Genomic DNA, 26,985 nt, shown 5'->3' on the forward strand with positions numbered 1-26,985 from the left:
TGAAACAAAATGAATGTGGTTTTGGTTTGGTGCTGGTCTAGTTGGTGGACCAGCAAATCATAGCATGTGTAGCTGGTTAAGAATTCAGGGCACAACTTGGGCACACCAGCATCCAGAACAGAACATACAAGCTGCTGTGTGTGTTTTTCAGCAGGGTTTCTGAAGAGTTTTGCTGTCTTCATGCTAAAAATAGTGTATGTGGGTTATTTTCTCTTTGAAGTTGTTAATATCAGTCTCTGTGATCTGCTTGCTCATCTATACATTGTTTTCTTCCCACTTTTATAGTAATGTGAAAGGTTTTTGGACACATTTGGAAAAGTGTCTCAGATCTGTGACATGCTGTTGATACTGTGATCGGGTGTTATAGACCACAGTGTTTAAAAGGAAGTAGATGCAGCCAGACATGGCTGACCATTGTTTGAACAGACCAGACACAGTGTGGAGATGTTTCGGCTTTGATGGAGCTTCAGTCCGGAGTACATAAGACATTATAGATATTACAGCTTCATTTTCTGTTAATGCATGATTTTCTGTAAAGCTGCTTTGAAATGATGTGTTATGAAAAGCGCTATACGAATAAAAATGACTTAACTACGTCTGTTAACGATGAATCGGTAATCGATTATTTGCTCAATACTCTGTGTTGAACTAAATAAATGTGACTGATATAAAGCATCTTTGATGCTGATTCATTGAGAGGAACCGATATTAGGACTGTGGCAGAGCCGACCTTCCTGTAGACAGCTTACATAAGGGTATACTTTGTTTTTAATTGGCCCGCTTTGCTTGCGCATTGTTGAGCGCTCTATCTTTTCTGATAAGGACACGTTCGAAATGTGTAGTACGACTACTTTGCTATTTCTATGACTTCAAGTCACTCCATTAAGATTATATCGAGTCCTATGCATTGTGTCATGTTGTGTTGGGGTCACGGTTAGTGGTCACAGTTATATATTACGGTTAGGGTTTACGGTTAGGGGTTATGGGTCACGGTTATATGTTACGGTTAGGGATTATGGTTAGGGGTTACGATAATACGTTACGGTAAGGGTTACGGTTATATGTTATATGTTATTGTTATATGTTACGGTTAGGGGTTATGGTTATATGTTACGGTTAGGGGTTATGGTCATGGTTAAATGTTACGGTTATGGGTTATGGTTATATGTTACGGTTATATGTTATGGTTATATGTTAGGGTTAGGGGTCACAGTTATATGTTACGGTTAGGGGTTACGGTTATGGGTCACGGTTATATGTTATGGTTAGGGGTTACGGTTATATGTTATGGTTAGGGGTTACGGTTATGGGTCACGGTTATATGTTATGGTTAGGGGTTACGGTTAGGGGTTATGGTTAGGGATTATGGTTCTATGGTTATATTACACCATTGTGCCCTTGAGCAAGGCACTTAACTCCAGGTTGTTCCGGGGGGATTATCCCTGTAATAAGTGCACTGTAAGTCGCTTTGGATAAAAGCATCTGCCAAATGCATAAATGTAAATGTAAATATGTTACAGTTAGGGGTTATGGTTATGGTTATGGGTCACGGTTATATGTTACGGTTATGGATTACGTTGTATGTTACGGTTAGGGGTTATGGTTAGGGATTATGGTTATGGGTCTTGGTTAATTGTTACGGTTATGGGTTACGGTTATATGTTATGGTTAGGGGTTATGGTTAGGGATTATGGGTATGGGTCACGGTTATATGTTATGGTTATGGATTATGGTTATGGGTCACGGTTATATGTTATGGTTAGGGATTATGGTTATGGGTTACGGTTATATGTTATGGTTAGGGGTTATGGTTAGGGATTATGGTTATGGGTCATGGTTATATGTTATGGTTAGGGATTATGGTTATGGGTTATGGTTATATGTTATGGTTAGGGATTATGGTTATAGGTCATGGTTATATGTTATGGTTAGGTGTTAGGGTTATGGGTCACGGTTATATGATACGGTTAGGGGTTATGGTTATGGGTTATGGTTATATGTTATGGTTGGGGGTTATGGTTAGGGATTATGGTTATGGGTTATGGTTATATGTTATGGTTAGGGGTTATGGTTAGGGATTATGGTTATGGGTCATGGTTATATGTTACAGTTAGGGATTATGGTTATGGGTCATGGTTATATGTTATGGTTAGGGATTATGGTTATGGGTTATGGTTATATGTTATGGTTAGGGATTATGGGTATGGGTCACGGTTATATGTTACAGTTAGGGATTATGGTTATGGGTCATGGTTATATGTTATGGTTAGGGATTATGGTTATGGGTTATGGTTATATGTTATGGTTAGGGATTATGGTTATGGGTCATGGTTATATGTTATGGTTAGGTGTTAGGGTTATGGGTCACGGTTATATGATACGGTTAGGGGTTATGGTTATGGGTTATGGTTATATGTTATGGTTGGGGGTTATGGTTAGGGATTATGGTTATGGGTTATGGTTATATGTTATGGTTAGGGGTTATGGTTAGGGATTATGGTTATGGGTCATGGTTATATGTTATGGTTAGGGATTATGGTTATGGGTCACGGTTATATGTTATGGTTAGGGATTATGGTTATGGGTTACGGTTAGGGGTTACGGTTAGGGATTATGGTTAGGGGTTATGGGTCACTGTTATATGTTAGGGTTAGGGGTCACAGTTATATGTTACAGTTAGGGGTTAAGGTTATGGGTCACGGTTATATGTTATGGTTCGGGGTTACGTTTAGGGATTATGGTTATGGGTCACGGTTAGGGGTTACGGTTAGGGATTATGGTTAGGGGTTATGGTTATGGGTCACTGTTATATGTTACGGTTAGGGATTATGGTTAGGGGTTATGGTTATGGGTCACGGTTATATGTTATGGTTAGGGATTATGGTTATGGGTTATGGTTATATGTTATGGTTAGGGGTTATGGTTAGGGATTATGGTTATGGGTCATGGGTTATGGGTCACGGTTATATGTTATGGTTAGGGATTATGGTTATGGGTTACGGTTAGGGGTTACGGTTAGGGATTATGGTTAGGGGTTATGGGTCACTGTTATATGTTAGGGTTAGGGGTCACAGTTATATGTTACGGTTAGGGGTTAAGGTTATGGGTCACGGTTATATGTTATGGTTCGGGGTTACGTTTAGGGATTATGGTTATGGGTCATGGTTAGGGGTTACGGTTAGGGATTATGGTTAGGGGTTATGGTTATGGGTCACTGTTATATGTTACGGTTAGGGGTTATGGGTCATGGTTAAATGTTACGGTTATGGGTTACGGTTATATGTTATGGTTAGGGGTTATGGTTAGGGATTATGGTTATGGGTCACGGTTATATGTTATGGTTAGGGGTTAGGGTTATGGTCACGGTTATTGGTCACGATTATATTACCCGGTTAGGGTTTACGGTTATGGTTTTGGGTCACGGTTATATGTTACGGTTAGGGGTTACGGTTAGGGGTCACGGTTATATGTTATGGTTCGGGGTTATGATTAGGGGTTACTGTTATATGTTACGGTTAGGGGTTATGGTTATGGGTTACGGTTATATGTTACAGTTAGGGATTGTGGTTATGGGTCACGGTTATATGTTACGGTTAGGGATTATGGTTATGGGTCACGGTTATATGTTACGGTTAGGGGTTATGGTTATGGGTCACGGTTATATGTTACAGTTAGGGATTGTGATTAGGGGTTATGGTTAGGGATTATGGTTATGGGTCACGGTTATATGTTACGGTTAGGGGTTATGATTATGGGTTACTGTTATATGTTACGGTTAGGGGTTATGGTTATGGGTTATGGATATGTTGTGGTTAGGGGTTAAGGTTATGGGTTATGGTTAGGGGTTATGGGTTACGGTTATGGGTCACGGTTATATGTTACGGTTATGGGTTACGGTTATGGGTTTCGGTTATGGGTTACGGATAGGGTTTATGGTTATGGGTCATGGTTATGGGTTACGGTTATGGGTTAGAATTAAGATAGAATTTCAAAAAGAACTTGTTATGGGTTAGTCATATCACCTTTATGAATTATAAAGTGTTGTCTCTACATTTGAAAATGACACTCAAGCATGCACCCTGCAGGGTTTATCGATGAATCGCTTCCCCTTCATTAATATTTATGGTAATGGTAAATGTCCTTTTTAACCTTAGTGGTATTCAAAGCACTTCACACTGCCTAACTGCCTAACACACATTCACACACCAATGACGGTAGAGCTGCCATGCAAGGTGCTAGTTGGGAGCAACTTGGGGTTCAGTGTCTTGCCCAAGGACACTTCGGCATGTGGAGTCATGTGGGCTGGGAATCGAACTGCCAAACCTAAGATTAGTGTCCGACCCGCTCTACCATCTGAGTCACCTGAAGATAAACATGGAAATCAAGCATAAACCCCACCGAGAGAAACAAATTAGATTAATCCAAATGACACAGAATCATCTATTGATGTAATTCAAACACAACAACAGAGTAAACATCAATGGCTCTAAAAAGACATAATGGCTATCAGTACACAGTTCTGAACTCACAGTGATAACCACATGTTCCTTTATATCTGCGTCATGTGAACAGAACTGAACTTATTCAGTAATGTTCTACAAAAATCAAACGGCATACTGTTGGCATTCATGCTTTCTGCATACAGTCACAAGACGCCAAACCGTTGCTATGGTGATCACTATCAGTCGTGCCAAATTTTGAAGTGACTATTGTGTATACACACAGAATGACCATTTACAGGATTCACTCACACGTTTAAATGTGGTTGTCACTCCTAAAACTTTGCAATGTGAATGCGGTCAGTCTCACCTGTTCAGTCCTCTCTCTCCCTGTCTCCCTCCCTGTCTGTCTCTCTGTCTCTCTCTCCCTGTCTCTCCCTGTTTATCTCTCTCTCCCTGTCTGTCTCTCTCTGTCTCTCTCTCTCTCTCTGGCCTGGTTTAGATAGTGACAGTGTATCATGTGTGTTCCCCTTTTAAAGATGAGAGAACTAGGACACAAATTTAGGGCTCCTTCTCTCTCTATCTCTCTCTCTCTCTCTCTCTCTGTCTCTTTATGGAGATCTAAGATATGGCCATTTTTAACTCTGTCTTGCTCTCTCAGTCTATCTCTGTGTTCTAGATCCTTATATTCTAACTCGAGATGTTTTCTTGCTCTTTATCACACTGCTCCTCTTCACATCCCTCCTTCTGTTCGTCCTTCCTCTGTCCTGCCGCCTGTTCCTGCTGTTCACCAGACTCAGCGAGACAGAAAGAGAGACAGACAGGCACTATCTGGAGAGGCTGAATGGGAGCATGAGTTCCGCTCAGTCAATTACCCAGAGTTCTGGGTCAAGCTGCATCCTGTCAGGATACCACAAGCTGGCACACACACACACACACACACACACACACACACACACACACACACACACACACACACACACTCACTCACTCACTCACTCACTCTCTCTCACACACACACACACACACACACACACACACACACTCACTCACTCACTCACTCACTCACACACTCACTCACTCTCTCTCTCACACACACACACACACTCTCTCTTTCTCATTTCCATGTTTATCATGCACACATTTGGGATATGTGTGTGATTCTACTGACTCTGTCAGAAAATGAGAGGATGTAATAGGCTAGAGGTTTGATTACTTTAGGGTTAGGGTTAGGTTATATTATCCATCCATACCCAGTTTTCGGCTTTAAGCAGGTGAGAAGACTTTATTTAAGAAGCAGAGGTTGGAGAGGGCAGTGAGGGGGGAAGTTTTTCACAGGCTGGGCACTGCTCGGAGAAAGAATGATTCTCTCGGTACTCGTCACTTGTTTCTTGAGACAAAAAAGTCAGTTTCATACAATGTTCAAGATAAAACAGATTTTTGGGACAAAAGGCGGTACTGTCGGGATGTGGAACATGGCTCGTAAAATTGGGACTGTCCCGGTTATATCGGGACGTCATTTCACCCCAAAATTGGAAAGTTGGAAAGTCCCAGTTGCGACCTCAATGCATTCCAGTAAATCACACATCATGGGCACATGCACACCACCACAAGATGGTGCCATGTCTCGCCATGCCAGTTATGGTAAAGGCATAAAAGTCATAAACACAAAGTGCTCATGATCTTGTATATTGCAGTGAAAATACTTAAAAGTTTGTTTTTGCATTTCATGCTTGTTGGCTGCCACCATCTTGAAAATTATGTCAAATGACGCTTAGAGATTACATAAATAGACAGAAGAACAGAGAGTCCTGCAACAGATGTCATGACCCCCACAGAGTCCCCACTGAACAATGAGTCAGTCTGAGATTATATAAAGAGACAGAAGCAATTGAGACTAAATAGATAGAAGAACAGGGAGTCCTGCAACAGATGTCATGACCCCCACAGAGTCCCCCACTGAACATTGAGTCAGTCTGAGATTATATAAAGAGACAGAAGCAATTGAGACTATATAGATAGAAGAACAGGGAGTCCTGCAACAGATGTCATGACCCCCACAGAGTCCCCCACTGAACATTGAGTCAGTCTGAGATTATATAAAGAGACAGAAGCAATTGAGACTAAATAGATAGAAGAACAGGGAGTCCTGCAACAGATGTCATGACCCCCACAGAGTCCCCACTGAACATTGAGTCAGTCTGAGATTATATAAAGAGACAGAAGCAATTGAGACTAAATAGATAGAAGAACAGGGAGTCCTGCAACAGATGTCATGACCCCCACAGAGTCCCCACTGAACATTGAGTCAGTCTGAGATTATATAAAGAGACAGAAGCAATTGAGACTAAATAGATAGAAGAACAGGGAGTCCTGCAACAGATGTCATGACCCCCACAGAGTCCCCCACTGAACATCGAGTCAGTCTGAGATTATATAAAGAGACAGAAGCAATTGAGACTAAATAGATAGAAGAACAGGGAGTCCTGCAACAGATGTCATGACCCCCACAGAGTCCCCCACTGAACATCGAGTCAGTCTGAGATTATATAAAGAGACAGAAGCAATTGAGACTAAATAGATAGAAGAACAGGAGTCCTGCAACAGATGTCATGACCCCCACAGAGTCCCCACTGAACATTGAGTCAGTCTGAGATTATATAAAGAGACAGAAGCAATTGAGACTAAATAGATAGAAGAACAGGGAGTCCTGCAACAGATGTCATGACCCCCACAGAGTCCCCACTGAACATTGAGTCAGTCTGAGATTATATAAAGAGACAGAAGCAATTGAGACTAAATAGATAGAAGAACAGGGAGTCCTGCAACAGATGTCATGACCCCCACAGAGTCCCCACTGAACATTGAGTCAGTCTGAGATTATATAAAGAGACAGAAGCAATTGAGACTAAATAGATAGAAGAACAGGGAGTCCTGCAACAGATGTCATGACCCCCACAGAGTCCCCACTGAACATTGAGTCAGTCTGAGATTATATAAAGAGACAGAAGCAATTGAGACTAAATAGATAGAAGAACAGGGAGTCCTGCAACAGATGTCATGACCCCCACAGAGTCCCCACTGAACATCGAGTCAGTCTGAGATTATATAAAGAGACAGAAGCAATTGAGACTAAATAGATAGAAGAACAGGGAGTCCTGCAACAGATGTCATGACCCCCACAGAGTCCCCACTGAACATCGAGTCAGTCTGAGATTATATAAAGAGACAGAAGCAATTGAGACTAAATAGATAGAAGAACAGGGAGTCCTGCAACAGATGTCATGACCCCCACAGAGTCCCCACTGAACATCGAGTCAGTCTGAGATTATATAAAGAGACAGAAGCAATTGAGACTAAATAGATAGAAGAACAGGGAGTCCTGCAACAGATGTCATGACCCCCACAGAGACCCCACTGAACATCGAGTCAGTCTGAGATTATATAAAGAGACAGAAGCAATTGAGACTAAATAGATAGAAGAACAGGGAGTCCTGCAACAGATGTCATGACCCCCACAGAGTCCCCACTGAACATTGAGTCAGTCTGAGATTATATAAAGAGACAGAAGCAATTGAGACTAAATAGATAGAAGAACAGGGAGTCCTGCAACAGATGTCATGACCCCCACAGAGTCCCCACTGAACATTGAGTCAGTCTGAGATTATATAAAGAGACAGAAGCAATTGAGACTAAATAGATAGAAGAACAGGGAGTCCTGCAACAGATGTCATGACCCCCACAGAGTCCCCACTGAACATTGAGTCAGTCTGAGATTATATAAAGAGACAGAAGCAATTGAGACTAAATAGATAGAAGAACAGGGAGTCCTGCAACAGATGTCATGACCCCCACAGAGTCCCCACTGAACATTGAGTCAGTCTGAGATTATATAAAGAGACAGAAGCAATTGAGACTAAATAGATAGAAGAACAGGGAGTCCTGCAACAGATGTCATGACCCCCACAGAGTCCCCACTGAACATCGAGTCAGTCTGAGATTATATAAAGAGACAGAAGCAATTGAGACTAAATAGATAGAAGAACAGGGAGCCCTGCAACAGATGTCATGACCCCCACAGAGACCCCACTGAACATCGAGTCAGTCTGAGATTATATAAAGAGACAGAAACAATTGAGACTAAATAGATAGAAGAACAGAGAGTCCTGCAACAGATGTCATGACCCCCACAGAGTCCCCACTGAACATTGAGTCAGTCTGAGATTATATAAAGAGACAGAAGCAATTGAGACTAAATAGATAGAAGAACAGGGAGCCCTGCAACAGATGTCATGACCCCCACAGAGTCCCCACTGAACATTGAGTCAGTCTGAGATTATATAAAGAGACAGAAGCAATTGAGACTAAATAGATAGAAGAACAGGGAGTCCTGCAACAGATGTCATGACCCCCACAGAGACCCCACTGAACATCGAGTCAGTCTGAGATTATATAAAGAGACAGAAGCAATTGAGACTAAATAGATAGAAGAACAGGGAGTCCTGCAACAGATGTCATGACCCCCACAGAGTCCCCACTGAACATTGAGTCAGTCTGAGATTATATAAAGAGACAGAAGCAATTGAGACTAAATAGATAGAAGAACAGGGAGTCCTGCAACAGATGTCATGACCCCCACAGAGTCCCCACTGAACATTGAGTCAGTCTGAGATTATATAAAGAGACAGAAGCAATTGAGACTAAATAGATAGAAGAACAGAGAGTCCTGCAACAGATGTCATGACCCCCACAGAGTCCCCACTGAACATCGAGTCAGTCTGAGATTATATAAAGAGACAGAAGCAATTGAGACTAAATAGATAGAAGAACAGGAAGCCCTGCAACAGATGTCATGACCCCCACAGAGACCCCACTGAACATCGAGTCAGTCTGAGATTATATAAAGAGACAGAAGCAATTGAGACTAAATAGATAGAAGAACAGGGAGTCCTGCAACAGATGTCATGACCCACACAGAGTCCCCACTGAACATTGAGTCAGTCTGAGATTATATAAAGAGACAGAAGCAATTGAGACTAAATAGATAGAAGAACAGGGAGCCCTGCAACAGATGTCATGACCCCCACAGAGTCCCCACTGAACATTGAGTCAGTCTGAGATTATATAAAGAGACAGAAGCAATTGAGACTAAATAGATAGAAGAACAGGGAGCCCTGCAACAGATGTCATGACCCCCACAGAGACCCCCACTGAACAATGAGTCAGTCTGAGATTATATAAAGAGACAGAAGCAATTGAGACTAAATAGATAGAAGAACAGGGAGCCCTGCAACAGATGTCATGACCCCCACAGAGTCCCCACTGAACATCGAGTCAGTCTGAGATTATATAAAGAGACAGAAGCAATTGAGACTAAATAGATAGAAGAACAGGGAGCCCTGCAACAGATGTCATGACCCCCAAAGAGACCCCACTGAACATTGAGTCAGTATGAGATTATATAAAGAGACAGAAGCAATTGAGACTAAATAGATAGAAGAACAGGGAGCCCTGCAACAGATGTCATGACCCCCACAGAGTCCCCCACTGAACAATGAGTCAGTCTGAGATTATATAAAGAGACAGAAGCAATTGAGACTAAATAGATAGAAGAACAGGGAGCCCTGCAACAGATGTCATGACCCCCACAGAGTCCCCACTGAACATTGAGTCAGTCTGAGATTATATAAAGAGACAGAAGCAATTGGGACTAAATAGATAGAAGAACAGGGAGTCCTGCAACAGATGTCATGACCCCCACAGAGTCCCCCACTGAACAATGAGTCAGTCTGAGATTATATAAAGAGACAGAAGCAATTGAGACTAAATAGATAGAAGAACAGGGAGCCCTGCAACAGATGTCATGACCCCCACAGAGACCCCACTGAACATCGAGTCAGTCTGAGATTATATAAAGAGACAGAAGCAATTGAGACTAAATAGATAGAAGAACAGGGAGTCCTGCAACAGATGTCATGACCCCCACAGAGACCCCACTGAACATCGAGTCAGTCTGAGATTATATAAAGAGACAGAAGCAATTGAGACTAAATAGATAGAAGAACAGGGAGTCCTGCAACAGATGTCATGACCCCCACAGAGTCCCCACTGAACATTGAGTCAGTCTGAGATTATATAAAGAGACAGAAGCAATTGAGACTAAATAGATAGAAGAACAGGGAGCCCTGCAACAGATGTCATGACCCCCACAGAGTCCCCCACTGAACATCGAGTCAGTCTGAGATTATATAAAGAGACAGAAGCAATTGAGACTAAATAGATAGAAGAACAGGGAGTCCTGCAACAGATGTCATGACCCCCAAAGAGACCCCACTGAACATCGAGTCAGTCTGAGATTATATAAAGAGACAGAAGCAATTGAGACTAAATAGATAGAAGAACAGGGAGTCCTGCAACAGATGTCATGACCCCCACAGAGTCCCCACTGAACATTGAGTCAGTCTGAGATTATATAAAGAGACAGAAGCAATTGAGACTAAATAGATAGAAGAACAGGGAGCCCTGCAACAGATGTCATGACCCCCACAGAGTCCCCACTGAACATTGAGTCAGTCTGAGATTATATAAAGAGACAGAAGCAATTGAGACTAAATAGATAGAAGAACAGAGAGTCCTGCAACAGATGTCATGACCCCCACAGAGTCCCCACTGAACATCGAGTCAGTCTGAGATTATATAAAGAGACAGAAGCTATTGAGACTAAATAGATAGAAGAACAGAGAGTCCTGCAACAGATGTCATGACCCCCACAGAGTCCCCACTGAATATTGAGTCTAAATAGATTCTCCTAAAAGCTTGAGCATCCGATCTGCCAACAACCAAGAAAAACTGTCTGCAGGTGTATCTAGGAGAATTGGTGCTGTTTTAAAGGCAAAATTGGTCACACCAAGTATTGATTTAGCTTCTTTATGTTTACTGTTTTATGCTTATGTATGACATTAAGTGATCAATGAAAACTATTTATGTCATTATTTTTGAAAACATCCTCACAATGCAACATTTTTCACAAGTGCCTAAACCTTTTGCACAGCACTGTATAGTATAAGCTTATCTGCTGAATATGTCATTGTGTTTACATTCACAGCATTTTCTATTATATTGTAATATCTTTTTGCTGTCTGTTCCATCTGACACTTTTCACACTAGAACTGTGTACTGGTCGGTGCTGCACTGTCTCTTACAGTACTTATTGTCCTGTTTCAGCAATTACTGTACCATCTTGTAAATGGTCTGCACTTATATAGCACCTTTTTAACCTTAGCTGTATTCAAAGCGCTGTACACTGCGTCTAAAAAGCGTTCACCCATTCACACACACATTCACACACCATTGACGGCAGAGCTGCATGTAATGTGCTAGCCTGCCATTGGGAGCAACTTGGTGTTCAGTGTCTTGCCCAAGGACACTTCGGTATATGGAGTCGTGCGGGCCGGCAATCAAACCGCCAACCCTGCGATAAGTGGCCGAACCGGTCCACCACCTGACCACAGCCGCCCACTACTTTGTTTGGACATGATTGCGAAATGTAGCAAATGTGTAGGTCTTTTATTTCTGTGTAGTCTCATGTAGTTCTGTTTTTGTTTTATGTTGTTTTTATGTAGCACCGTGGTTCTGGAGGAATGTCTTTTCATTTCACTGTGTACTTTACTTGCTGTATATGGTTGAAATTGCAATAAAGGCCACTTGACTTGACTTGATGAGACATATTAATGACCGAGAAGTGTGTCCTTTGTCAAATGCAAAACATTCTCTGACATTATGCAATTTTGTATGATGCCTCTTCACCTTAATGTGAGTCCTTGTGAGACCGGTATCTTCCTGATCCATGCACAATGTCCCTGCAAGTCTGGTTAAGATGGAGCGGCTGGACCCACACTGTGGATTAGCGAGTTTACATCACGCCCATCCCATTGGAGTGTCTGCCAGGCCATTAGAGAATCCAAAGGTTCTTTAGAAGGAGTCAAACCCACACCTCTAATCCTCCCTACCTGGACCAACCCCTATGCTCTCCCCGACCATCACTTTACCTCACGCCCCCTTTCACTGAAGCACATTTTCTTTCATAGTCATTCATAGTCTGAGAAATCCTTTACATTCTTAAACTGTCCATTACAGTGTGTGGCACAAGTGTGATTTGTCTTTCATTGAAAGTGTCTGATAAACATGAACAGCACTGAGATACGGGTCAGTCCATCTCTGTCACCTCATAGTCGACGAGCCATATCAGGCCAGATGACCCCAGACCGGTCAATTCTATTAATGAACGTGTGTGGCGATAATATTATGCCTGCTGATAAAGCGATGTGTCCCTTTCAAGGTAGATAGTCCACTCAGCGGATATCTTTAAAATGTTCCCAGGCAGCTATTTTCCATGGATAAAAGTGAAGCTCCTATCTACTTGAACGAGGAAGACTGAAATTTCCAAAACAATTTGTCAACGTTGCATTTAATGAACCTATTTAAAATCAGCAGTAAAATCAGACAACAATGGTACATTGTGCTTCTTTAACTCATAAGATGCTGAAAAACTCAGGCTGGTTCAGCTAATGTGCATGTGTGTTTTCGAGTTCACTGACGTAGATTGGTTCTTTAACCCATAAAGGCCTTTGTGCACTAAAATGTTCACAGTGATTAACATTTTGTATTGAAACAATGGATTCCAATGAAGCCATTTACACCTGGAGTGAACATTAATTTGCCAACAAAACACTCACCAACACACTCACACACACACACTCACACACACACACACTTACATACACACATAAACACACACACTCATCTGGTAATTACAAATGTATTATGTTATAAATGTGATTTAAGAGGACATCATTTAAATAGTTTAAAAACATATTAAACAATGTTTTATTGAAAATGTAAAAAGGCAAAATGTTTTCTGTGAGGGTTAAGTTTAGGGGTTGTTTTGGGTTTAGGGGATGTGTTAGGTTTAGGGGTTGGGTTAGGTTAGGTTTAGGGGTTGTTTTGGGTTTAGGGATTGTGTTCGGTTTAGGGGATGTCTTGGGTTTAGGGGTTGGGTTGGGTTTAGGGGATGTGTTGGGTTTAGGGGTTGTGTTGGGTTTAGGGGTTGTGTTGGGTTTAGGGGTTGTGTTGGGTTTAGGGGATGTGTTGGGTTTAGGGGTTGTGTTGGGTTTAGGGGATGTGTTGGGTTTAGGGGATGTGTTAGGTTTAGGGGATGTGTTGGGTTTAGGGGATGTGTTAGGTTTAGGGTTTGTGTTGGGTTTAGGGGATGTGTTGGGTTTAGGGGATGTGTTGGGTTTAGGGGATGTGTTAAGTTTAGGGGATGTGTTGGGTTTAGGGGATGTGTTGGGTTTAGGGGATGTGTTAGGTTTAGGGGATGTGTTGGGTTTAGGGGATGTGTTGGGTTAGGGGATGTGTTGGGTTTAGGAGTTGTGTTGGGTTTAGGGGTTGTGTTGGGTTTAGGGGATGTGTTGGGTTTAGGGGTTGTGTTGGGTTTAGGGGATGTGTTGGGTTTAGGGGATGTGTTAGGTTTAGGGTTTGTGTTGGGTTAGGGGATGTGTTGGGTTTAGGAGTTGTGTTGGGTTTAGGGGTTGTGTTGGGTTTAGGGGATGTGTTGGGTTTAGGGGTTGTGTTGGGTTTAGGGGATGTGTTGGGTTTAGGGGATGTGTTAGGTTTAGGGTTTGTGTTGGGTTTAGGGGATGTGTTGGGTTTAGGGGATGTGTTGGGTTTAGGGGATGTGTTAGGTTTAGGGGATGTGTTGGGTTTAGGGGATGTGTTGGGTTTAGGGGTTGTGTTGGGTTTAGGGGATGTGTTGGGTTTAGGGGATGTGTTAGGTTTAGGGTTTGTGTTGGTTTTAGGGGTTGTGTTGGGTTTAGGGGTTGTGTTGGGTTTAGGGGATGTGTTGGGTTTAGGGGTTGTGTTGGGTTTAGGGGATGTGTTGGGTTTAGGGGATGTGTTAGGTTTAGGGTTTGTGTTGGTTTTAGGGGTAGTGTTGGGTTTAGGGGTTATGTTAGGTTTAGGGGATGTGTTAGGTTTAGGGGATGTGTTGGGTTTAGGGGATGTGTTGGGTTTAGGGGTTGTGTTGGGTTTAGGGGATGTGTTGGGTTTAGGGGATGTGTTAGGTTTAGGGTTTGTGTTGGTTTTAGGGGTTGTGTTGGGTTTAGGGGTTATGTTAGGTTTAGGGGATGTGTTAGGTTTAGGGGATGTGTTGGGTTTAGGGGTTGTGTTGGGTTTAGGGGATGTGTTGGGTTTAGGGGTTGTGTTGGGTTTAGGGGATGTGTTGGGTTTAGGGGTTGTGTTGGGTTCAGGGCTTGTGTTGGGTTTAGGGGTTGTGTTGGGTTTAGGGGTTGTGTTGGGTTTAGGGATTGTGTTGGGTTTAGGGGATGTGTTGGTTTTAGGGGTTGGGTTGGGTTTAGGGGTTGTGTGGGGTTTAGGGGTTGTATTGGGTTTAGGGGATGTGTTGGGTTTAGGGGTTGTGTTGGGTTTAGGGGTTGTGTTGGGTTTAGGGGATGTGTTGGGTTTAGGGGTTGTGTTGGGTTTAGTGGTTGTGTTGGGTTTAGGGGATGTGTTGGGTTTAGGGTTTGTGTTGGTTTTAGGGGTTGGGTTGGGTTTAGGGGTTGGGTTGGGTTTAGGGGATGTGTTGGGTTTAGGGGATGTGTTGGTTTTAGGGGTTGGTTTAGGTTTAGGGGTTGTGTTGGGTTTAGGGATTGTGTTCGGTTTAGGGGATGTGTTGGGTTTAGGGGTTGTGTTGGGTTTAGTGGTTGTGTTGGGTTTAGGGGATGTGTTGGGTTTAGGGTTTGTGTTGGTTTTAGGGGTTGGGTTGGGTTTAGGGGATGTGTTGGGTTTAGGGGATGTGTTGGTTTTAGGGGTTGGTTTAGGTTTAGGGGTTGTGTTGGGTTTAGGGGTTGTGTTGGGTTTAGGGGATGTGTTGAGTTTAGGGGTTATGTTGGGTTTAGGGGATGTCTTGGGTTTAGGGGTTGGGTTGGGTTTAGGGATTGTGTTCAGTTTAGGGGATGTCTTGGGTTTAGGGGTTGGGTTAGGTTTAGGGGATGTGTTAGGTTTAGGGGTTATGTTAGGTTTAGGGGATGTGTTAGGTTTAGGGGTTGTGTTAGGTTTAGGGGATGTGTTGGGTTTAGGGGTTGGGTTGGGTTTAGGGATTGTGTTGGGTTTAGGGGTTATTTTTGGTTCAGGGGTTGTGTTGGGTTTAGAGGATGTGTTAGGTTTAGGGGTTGTGTTAGGTTTAGGGGTTATGTTAGGTTTAGGGGTTGTGTTAGGTTTAGGGTTTATGTTAGGTTTAGGGGATGTGTTAGGTTTAGGGGTTGTTTTGGGTTTAGGGGTTGTGTTAGGTTTAGGGGTTGTTTTGGGTTTAGGGATTGTGTTCGGTTTAGGGGTTGGGTTAGGTTTAGGGGATGTGTTGGGTTTAGGGGTTGTGTTGGGTTTAGGGGTTGTTTTGGGTTTAGGGGTTGTGTTTGGGTTAGGGGTCATTTTGGGTTTAGGGGTCGTGTTGGGTTTAGGGGTTGTGTTAGGTTTAGGGGTTGTGTTGGGTTTAGGGGTTGTGTTAGGTTTAGGGGTTATGTTAGGTTTAGGGGTTGTGTTGGGTTTAGGGGATGTGTTAGGTTTAGGGGTTGTGTTAGGTTTAGTGGTTGTGTTAGGTTTAGGGGATGTGTTAGGTTTAGGGGTTGTGTTAAGTTTAGGGGTTGTGTTAGGTTTAGGGATTGTGTTGGGTTTAGGGGTTGTGTTAGGTTTAGGGGTCGTGTTGGGTTTAGGGGATGTGTTGGGTTTAGGTGTTGTGTTGGGTTTAGGGGTTGTGTTAGGTTTAGGGGTTATGTTAGGTTTAGGGGTTATGTTAGGTTTAGGGGATGTGTTGGGTTAAGGGGTTGTGTTGGGTTTAGGGGTTGTTTTGGGTTTAGGGGTTGTGTTGGGTTTAGGGGTCATTTTGGGTTTAGGGGTTGTGTTAGGTTTAGGGGTTATGTTAGGTTTAGGGGATGTGTTAGGTTTAGGGGTTGTGTTGGGTTTAGGGGATGTGTTAGGTTTAGGGGTTGTGTTGGGTTTAGGGGTTGTGTTAGGTGTAGGGGATGTGTTGGGTTTAGGGGTTGTATTGGGTTTAGGGGTTGTTTTGGGTTTAGGGGTGCTGTTGGGTTTAGGGTTTGTGTTGGGTTTAGGGGTTGTGTTAGGTTTAGGGGTTATGTTGGGTTTAGGGGTTGTGTTGGGTTTAGGGGTTGTGATGGGTTTAGGGGTTGTGTTGGGTTTAGGGGTTGTGTGGGGTTTAGGGGTTGTGATGGGTTTAGGGGTTGTGTTGGGTTTAGGGGTTGTGTGGGGTTTAGGGGTTGTGTTGGGTTTAGGGGTTGTGATGGGTTTAGGGGTTGTGTGGGGTTTAGGGGTTGTGATGGGTTTAGGGGTTGTGTTGGGTTTAGAGGTTGTGTGGGGTTTAGGGGTTGTGATGGGTTTAGGGGTTATGTTAGGTTTAGGGGTATGTGGGGTTTAGGGGTTGTGTTGGGTTTAGGGGTTGTGTTGGGTTTAGGGGTTGTGTGGGGTTTAGGGGTTGTGATGGGTTTAGGGGTTGTGTTGGGTTTAGAGGTTGTGTGGGGTTTAAGGGTTGTGATGGGTTTAGGGGTTATGTTGGGTTTAGGGGCTGTGTTGGGTTTAGGGGTGGTGTTGGGTTTAGGGGTTGTGTTGGGTTTATGGGTATTCTGCTCCGAGCAGTGTATGACACCTTACCAACCCCAGTCAATTTGCACAGATGGGGGATGAGGGAGGACCCACTGTGCGAGCTGTGTGGTGGGTAAGGAACGATGGCGCACATTCTGTCAGGGTGTAAGATTGAATTGACACAGGGGAGATACAGGTGGTGCCATGACAGTGTGTTGGCAGAGCTTGCAGACATCCTGGAGCATGAAAGGAGGAAGAAACAACCAGTCAAAGCAAGACTACTGTTGAGTACCATCGCCTTTGTGAAAAAGGGCCAAAGACCTGTCATCCACAGCCAAGCCAGGCAGAATATTCTGCAGACAGCCCAGGGATGGGAAATGGAGTTTGAGCTCGGGAGGAAACTCCACTTCCCCGAGGCGGTATTGGCCACAACTATAAGGCCCGACATCATCATGTGGTCTCCAGAGGGAAAGAAAATCATCCTGGTGGAGTTGACGGTGCCGTGGGAGGAGGTCTGCGACGAAGCTGCAGAGAGGAAAAAAGCCAAATACCAGCAACTTGTCCAAGACTGCCGGGACAAGGGGTGGACAACATGGCTGATGACGGTGGAGGTCGGGTGTCAAGGGTTCCCAGCCCAATCTGTGTGGAACTTATTGACAAAGGTTGGACTGAGAGGCCACTTGAGGAAAGCAGCAGTTCGTAGGCTGGGAGAAGCATCAGAGAGAGCCACCTGTTGGCTCTGGCATAAGAGAGAGGACACAAGCTGGAAGCCTAGAAGAGAGGGGCAGTGACCTGGCCAGTCACTGCCGACCCGCCAACTGGAGGGTGTTGTGGTTAAGGGTCGAAACACCCAGAGAAGGTTGGGGACCACCTGATGACCTCTCTTCCAGGCCAAGGCTTCATCCATTAGAAATGGGTGTATGTTAGCATCGTAGATGTATTATACAACATCCTATGACGGTTAAAGTCGTTAAACTAACACATCTCACGCACTTTACAATCAAAACACAATCGCGATGTGCTTGCTATTAGTTTTTAATTAAAAGATACATTTATCGTTACGATTTACCAGCATTCTTAAGAAAAATTAAGATGATCTTAAGAAACGTTCTTAAAACGTTTTTCTTAAGGACGTTTCATGAATCGTTCGTTTCGAATTCCTTATGATCGGTCATGTCTATATGCTCATTAATATTAATGAAACAACATTCATAAGAAAACAAGAAAAATACTCACTGCTCCTGCCTGGACAACTTTAAAAAGAATTAATTTATTATAATCATACAGTGAAGAGCAATAATTTAATAAAATAATTGAATTCTTAATGTTTAATTTACATTTCTGATGAAAATATTTGAACTTTGTTCTATTGTTTTAATTTGTTCTATTGCTTGTAATTAGTTATTGATCTTACTCTATTACTGACTATTTGCTTGTTTTTTTTTATTGAGAAATTAAAGCAATATTTGCTGAAAATGATTTAGTATTTTGATGTGGTCTTGATATTGATATTGAGAGTCAAATTGTATTCATTTGAAAACAAAATTGACATTATAACTGGAATATACCCAAATTGATTGAAATTGTATTGAATCAGAGTCAAACCAATAGCTTGTGAATTGGAATCAAATTGATTCTGAAATCTGTATTGATACCCAGCACTAGTGTAAATGTGTACTATATGCAGTATTAGTAATGCTCTCTCTCTCTCTCTCTCTCTCTCTCTCTGTAGGACGACAACTCCATGTTCTTTCAGTTCGGTCCATCCATAGAGCAGCAGGCATCTGTAATGCTCAATATCATGGAGGAATATGATTGGTACATCTTCTCCATAGTTACCACTTACTATCCTGGTTACCAGGACTTTGTTACCAAGGTAACAATCACACACTAGACAGACACTGATATGAGTTTGAGTGTTTCTGATGTGTAGTTCACCATCAGGCCTGTTGACCTCACTGTCTGCATGAGTGTGACCTCTGTATAACCGTGTGTGCATTTGATTATGTATGGTGGAGCTCATGTCATCCATCACAGTGTTCTGCTGAAATTCTGCTCAAGACATTTGACTTAGCATAATATTGCATTTTATTCTTCACCAAAGTGAAATCTCAATGGTCTTCTGTTCTGTTCAGTAGACAACACTGATGACATGAGAAGAAACTGAGCTGAATTTCATTAGTTTCCCTTAATCCAGAAACAAAAATAAGTGAATATTTTAGACCCTCTGAAAACAAAGCAGCATATAGAGTTGTGCTTGAGGAATGTGTTGGCAAACTGTAAGACACAAGCTTGGTCATTTATATAATTATAATCAAACAATTCATTAAAGGATGGTCCCATATGAATCCACTGTGGTTTAATAGAAGCATCTTTGTTCTGCTGGAGCGTTTGTGTGTTTGTAGCTCCTGATCTTCAGGTCGTGTTTGTCCTGTAAACTGCAGATCCGTAGCACCATTGAGAACAGTTTTGTGGGCTGGGAGCTGGAAGAGGTGCTGCTCTTGGATATGTCTGTAGATGATGGAGATGCCAAGATTCAGAACCAGCTAAAGAAGCTTCAGAGTCCTGTGATCCTCCTCTACTCCACCAAAGAAGAGGCCAATATCATCTTTGAGGTGGCTCATTCTGTCGGCCTCACAGGATATGGATTCACCTGGATTGTACCATCTCTAGTGGCGGGAGATGCTGATCACATCCCACCTGAGTTTCCCACAGGTAACATCAGTCAGACACGTGTTCTTTGTGTTTCTCATGTCAAAACTCTGTTCATTCTCAGATCATTATAACTCAGATATCCTCTCTGTCCAATCCGATTTATTGCTGTTACAACCACATATTCTGCACATACAATCACAATCACGTTCCTCTATACCTACTGCATTTAATCAGATTAATCTATCCCAAATGCAATCGATCAGATTCCTCTCTCTCCTGATGGTTTCCATTCAGATTCCTCTATCCCGACCGCATCCAATCATATTTCTCTCTATCCGGACAACATCCAATTCAATTCCTCTATCCTGACTACATCCAATAATATTCCTCTATCCTGACTGCATCCAATCAGATTATTTTCTATCCCGACTACATCCAATCATATTCATCTATCCCATCAATATCCAATCAGATTCCTCTATCCCGACCGCATCCAATCAGATTCCTCTATCCCGACGGCATCCTATCACATTCCTCTATCCCGACGGCATCCAATCATATTCCTCTATCCTAACTGCATCCAATTAGATTCCTCTTTATCCTAACTGCATCCATTCAGATTCCTGTCTTTCCTGACAGCATCCAATCAGATTTCTATATCCCGACTGCATCCAATCAGATTCTTCTGTCCCTACTGCATCCAATCAGATTCCTCTATCCTGACTGCATCCAATCAGATTCCTCTATCCCGAAGGCATCCAATCAGATTCCTCTATCCCTACTGCATCCAATCAGATTCCTCTATCCTGACTGCATCCAATCAGATTCCTCTATCCCGAAGGCATCCAATCAGATTCCTCTATCCCTACTGCATCCAATCAGATTCCTCTATCCCGACTGCATCCAATCAGATTCCTCTATCCCAATGGCATCCATTAAGATTCCTCTATCCCGAATGCATCTAATCAGATTCCTCTATCCCGACTGCATCCAATAAGATTACTCTATCCCTACTGCATCCAATCAGATTCCTCTATCCCGACAGCATCCAATCAGATTCCTCTATCCCGATGGTATCCAATCAGATTCCTCTATCCAGACTGCATCAATCAGATTCCTCTATCCCGATGGTATCCAATTAGATTCCTCTATCCCGACTGCATCAATCAGATTCCTCTATCTCTACTGCATCCAATCAGATTCCTCTATCCTGACCGCATCCAATTAGATTCCTCTATCCCGACTGCATCAATCAGATTCCTCTATCTCTACTGCATCCAATCAGATTCCTCTATCCTGACCGCATCCAATTAGATTCCTCTATCCCGACTGCATCAATCAGATTCCTCTATCTCTACTGCATCCAATCAGATTCCTCTATCCTGACCGCATCCAGTTAGATTCCTCTATCCCGACTGCATCCAATCAGATTCCTCTATCTCTACTGCATCCAATCAGATTCCTCTATCCCGACAGCATCCAATCAGATTCCTCTATCCCGACTGCATCAATCAGATTCCTCTATCTCTACTGCATCCAATCAGATTCCTCTATCCTGACCGCATCCAGTTAGATTCCTCTATCCCGACTGCATCCAATTAGATTCCTCTCTATCCCAATTACATCCAATCACATTCATCTATCCCAACAGCATTCAATCAGATTCCTCTATTCCGACTGCATCCAATCAGATTGCTCTCTGTCCTGACATTTTCAATCAGATTCCTCTATCCTGACCGCATCCAGTTAGATTCCTCTATCCCGACTGCATCCAATCAGATTCCTCTATCTCTACTGCATCCAATCAGATTCCTCTATCCCGACTGCATCCAATCAGATTCCTCTATCTCTACTGCATCCAATCAGATTCCTCTATCCCGACAGCATCCAATCAGATTCCTCTATCCCGACTGCATCAATCAGATTCCTCTATCTCTACTGCATCCAATCAGATTCCTCTATCCTGACCGCATCCAGTTAGATTCCTCTATCCCGACTGCATCCAATTAGATTCCTCTCTATCCCAATTACATCCAATCACATTCATCTATCCCAACAGCATTCAATCAGATTCCTCTATTCCGACTGCATCCAATCAGATTGCTCTCTGTCCTGACATTTTCAATCAGATTCCTCTATCCTGACCGCATCCAGTTAGATTCCTCTATCCCGACTGCATCCAATCAGATTCCTCTATCTCTACTGCATCCAATCAGATTCCTCTATCCCGACTGCATCCAATCAGATTCCTCTATCCCGACTGCATCAATCAGATTCCTCTATCTCTACTGCATCCAATCAGATTCCTCTATCCTGACCGCATCCAATCAGATTGCTCTCTGTCCTGACATTTTCAATCAGATTCCTCTGTACTGACTGCATCCAATGAGATTCCTCTATTACGAATGCATCCAATTAGATTCCTTTATCCCGACTGCATCCAATCAGATTCTTCTCTGTCACAACCGCATTAAATCAGATTCCTCCATCTGACGGCATCAAATCGGATTCCTTCATCCTAACTGCATCCAATCAGATTTCTCTCTTTTACAACAGCATCCAACAATATTCTTCTGTCCTGACTTTACCTTTTAATTGATTTATTTTTCCCCAATGTGAAGTTACAGAGCTACACCAGTTAAATTAGCCAAGAAATAACACATTTATTAAATCTTTAATTATCAGACATAGGAGAGAATGCAAATATCAATTAGAATGATGTTATGCTATTTCCCATCTTGTCTCTTTTTCCTCCTCATCTTTCTCAGTCTTGCTTGGTCTTTCTCATTTTTCTCTAAAAGAGTACATTTGCATGGTGTATTTAAGCATACCCTAGCAGTTTAGAATAACTTCCCCTCCCATTATAATGGAAACACATCTTACACATGCAACACATGTGACTTCTGTACAACCTATATAAAGATTACATATGCAAACTTAGCTTACACCATTTAGACATGCCTTGACTTGCAGAACATAAAGACATAAGTTTAATAAAGTGTTACAAATGAGCAATACTGCCACTAAATAATTAATACAAATAATGATTAATAATACTAATAAACATGAATATTTTAGTCTACATTTCCCTCCACTGGAACTATGGACATCAAGCTCCACACAATCACTTGAGGTCATCACCTGTAATGAAGCGATAGGAGAGAGAGAAAATGACAAACCAAAGAAATAAAAAGAGATAGACATACAAAAGAAGAGGAAAAGAAACACAGAAAGAAAAAAAGGAAAACCAACAAAACCCAACACCATGATATGTCCCCATGATACTATGTGTCATTTATGATTATGTGTAAGCATTTAATAATTAACCCGTCATCTGACAAAAGAAAAGCTAATAAAAGTATTCACCTGTGCCTGGACAGGCCGTGAGCCACCCCCCCCAGTTCTGGTCAAAATAACAAACTAAAATACTTGGGGTAGTATTCCATTTGCCATGATTACATGACCCTCATCGTGGGCTGATTAACACTTGCATCTCAACTCTTAACCATCTCACAACGTTCATAATTTCTCTCTTTCACCATTCTGGTTCTAACTGTATCAGCTGCACATAAACACAGCTTTCCTCCATATATCAAACTCTTATTCCATCATGTAATATACACAATCGTGCTTCTAATCCCTGCTATGCACCTGCACAATATCCTTTAATCTTTTCTTACCCCCCACTACGATGGAACCCTTTCCATTATTTAGTACACTTTATCATTGCTTAGTTGGAAAATTAAAATATTGGCCAGATCTCAATGTTACGTTTCGCGTAATTTCTTAAACTCGAGGAGTTCTTTTAAATCTTGTCCATAATGGCAGAATGTACTGTTACCCTTCACTGGTCCTGTGAAAATGATTTGTTGATGTGTCCATGGCAGAAATGATCAGTGTCTCTCATTATTCATCACCACATCGAAGTTCGGGACAGAGGAATATGATTAAACCGCATTTGAACTTTCATGGCTTTTGGGTAGACGGATTATCTCCTCAATGAGCCGACAAACTTGTGCTTCAGTCCTCATTCTCCCTTGAGAGTTTTCGGCATCATTCTTGACAGCAAACCATTTAGATGAGGGGCTGTTACCGTCTGCTCCTCCTACTTTAGCCCAACAATCCCCTCTGTAATGGCCGTGCTTTCCACAATTGCCACATTTACATTTACATTTATGCATTTGGCAGATGCTTTTATCCAAAGTGACTTACAGTGCACTTATTACAGGGACAATCCCCCCGGAACAACCTGGAGTTAAGTGTCTTACTCAAGGACACAATGGTGGTGACTGTGGGGATCAAACCAACAACCTTCTGATGACCAATGTATTATACAGTGCACTTATTACAGGGACAATCCCCCCGGAGCAACCTGGAGTTAAGTGTCTTACTCAAGGACACAATGGTGGTGACTGTGGGGATCAAACCAGCAACCTTCTGATTACCAATGTATTATACAGAGCACTTATTACAGGGACAATCCCCCCCGGAGCAACCTGGAGTTAAGTGTCTTACTCAAGGACACAATGGTGGTGACTGTGGGGATCAAACCAGCAACCTTCTGATTACCAATGTATTATTCAGTGCACTTATTACAGGGACAATCCCCCCGGAGCAACCTGGAGTTAAGTGTCTTACTCAAGGACACAATGGTGGTGACTGTGGGGATCGAACCAGCAACCTTCTGATTACCAGTTATGTGCTTTAGCCCAATATGCCACCACCACTTCAAATCTTCTATCTTCTATCTGTGTTCACTGTTGATTGAACTGCTACCACACCCTTCCGGTTTGGCTTGTTTCCTTCTTCCTTATCTGATCTCATAGCCATCTCGTGGTGACTCGATCATTGTAGGATTTAGTCCTATGTGTCTGCTTGATTGATCCTCAGTGATAAAGCTTGTTGGTATATTTGGGCCAAAGCCATCCACAAGCATGTGAGTGAACTGTATATTATGTCCATCAGGAACCTTTTTAGCGCAAAGAGCCCACCTTTCATAGGCATTCCATTTAAGTAGGGCATATTCATCTGGTGATTCACCATCTTTTTTCTTAATCAAAGTCACTGTTGTGAAATAAATCTTTCCACTGCCCAAAGCTCCTTGGATTTCTTTTCTGAACTCGTCCAATGCCTGCCAGAGACCCAGTGGTCGTCCCTGACCATCTGTCCACAAGCCCATCTATTGGGCTGTTGTTACTGAGGATGACAATCGTTTCCATCGATCCTTGGGGTTTTAGATTTCACAAAGGTGTGAAGGTCTCTCAAAGTCATTTGATGTGCTTTAACCAAGGAATCTAGTTCTTGCCAGACTCTGTGTTTGTGTCTTGTCTCTTCAGCAGTGGCAAGGCAGTGAGAATGGATTGATGTTCTCCTGGTGTAAATGGCCTTTCTTCAGTTGTAATCTCAGATTGAGATCCTCCTCTTCTGACTGAAGGTGAAGAAGAATCAGGACCAACTTTGTTTATTGTGACTAGTTCGTCAGTCTCGTCACTCCAATCTGAATCATGAGAATGAACTGGTGTACACCTCAGCATTTCTCTGTTTTCCTGGAGGGATTTAGATTTAGTAATTATTGGTGCTGTTTGTGCAGAGGCAACATGAAGGTTAACAACTGTGTCTCCATTCGGACCCAATACATGAGGCTCTGTAAAGGGCATAGTGGAACTGTTTTCACTTCCTTCAGACAGCGATGGGTATATGGGTTGTAAGGTGGTAACAATAAAGTCGTTGCTGAGTTGACAGGAGCTTGCAGATATTTTCGTTCAGCCTCTGGATTTTTGTTTGTAGTGTCAGGATCAAATGAGTCATTGATTTTTGTCTTTCCCTTGTCTGGACATTCTTTTAAAAAGCTTTTATTCAACTTGAGTTTCCATTTGAGGATTCATTGCTTCAGCATGTGAAACTGGATAAACTTCTACATGACAGCAAATTCCTCCTTGTTTCAAAATCCAATGAGCTGTGAGGATTGTATATGCTTGTAGATAGAGTCATTTTATCTTTCAAACCAATCGATATGTTCATCAATGGATAGTTCAATATTCAGGCCTTTCTTCAACAGCTCAGCTTGAGTCTCCTCATTCTTTTGAAGAAACCATTTTGTGATCGACTGACTTTCAGCCATTGTGAAACTGGGATGTGTATGTGTGTGTGTGTATTTGTAATCTACTGTAAATGTATAAATCTATCTTAATTTAAATTTATGTAAATGTATAAGAGAGGGGGGAAACAAAATATATGTGTAACTGATCTGAGTATGAAAGCCGAACAGCAGGGGCTATGTGTGTGTGTGGGTATATATATATATATATATATATATATATATAGAAAGAAAGGAACAGTCAATGTGTGCAGGTGTGTGTCCTCTCTTCTGCCGTCTGGAACACCCCTTTCTCTCCCTCCCATGCATGTTTGTGTGTGCATATGTATAAAGACAGGGGACGAGATAGATAGAGATGGAGAGAGAGAGAGAGTTGACTAGCTAGCCCTTACAGCTCTCTTTTCTGCTACTCCTTAAAACTTTATCATCAATTGTGTACCTTTTATGAATACTTCTTAAAAAAATATTTTGTCTTTTATTTTTACAAAATACTTTTGTTCTTTCTTTCACCTTACTCCTGTTTCCTTCAACAGTGAAACTACAAACATTAAAACCCAACTGAATTCTATAATCAAGAAAATCCCCAGTTTTTACTAGGCTGACCTTTCCCAGTCTTCTTTTTAACTCTTGTATCACAGTTTAATCGCCTCCCTTGATCAGAGGTCGATTTACTCCAGTTTAATTCAAATATTTTAGAGTTTCACTCAAACTGTGTAACGCATACATTAATCAACTTCATGCTATGATCAAGAAACGTCCTAGTTCTAAACTATTGCTTATGGACCATTGTTATCATAGCTTAATTGCCTTTTTTCAAGATCAGTTGCCTCTTTCCCGAGGTCTATTTCCTCTTTTCCTTGCTCAATTCCCAAGTTAAATTAAAATTTGGAACTTCGCTGATCAGATCAACTCAACCTACCAGATCAACCTAACTTAGCCAAATTACATTTGACATTTACCAAATCTCGGCAAAACCAATATTTGATATTTGAGAACACAGTTCTTTTACAGCAGTTCTTAGACAATATGTCTCATCACTGACAATTATCAGGCAGACTTATTCAAAAGTCTTACCAGATTATTCTGAGACAGATGCCTGAAGATGCTGGTCTTTTCGTGACACCAAACTGAAGACTTTTAATTGAT

At 42.2% G+C, this 26,985-nt stretch overlaps 1 protein-coding gene across 1 annotated transcript in view; it reads left to right on the top strand.

Moving 5' to 3' along the window:
• Nucleotides 1–26,985, top strand: part of grin2ba (glutamate receptor, ionotropic, N-methyl D-aspartate 2B, genome duplicate a) — a 47,310-nt gene that overhangs the window by 908 nt on the left and 19,417 nt on the right. Inside the window, exons 2-3 of the mRNA XM_052131894.1 lie at nt 18,820–18,963; nt 19,532–19,802. Of these exons, the coding sequence (XP_051987854.1) occupies nt 18,820–18,963; nt 19,532–19,802 (415 nt within the window). The remainder of the gene's footprint in view (nt 1–18,819; nt 18,964–19,531; nt 19,803–26,985) is intronic.

The sequence above is a fragment of the Xyrauchen texanus genome, chromosome 8 (assembly GCF_025860055.1).
Source record: "Xyrauchen texanus isolate HMW12.3.18 chromosome 8, RBS_HiC_50CHRs, whole genome shotgun sequence".
Lineage (NCBI taxonomy): Eukaryota > Metazoa > Chordata > Actinopteri > Cypriniformes > Catostomidae > Xyrauchen > Xyrauchen texanus.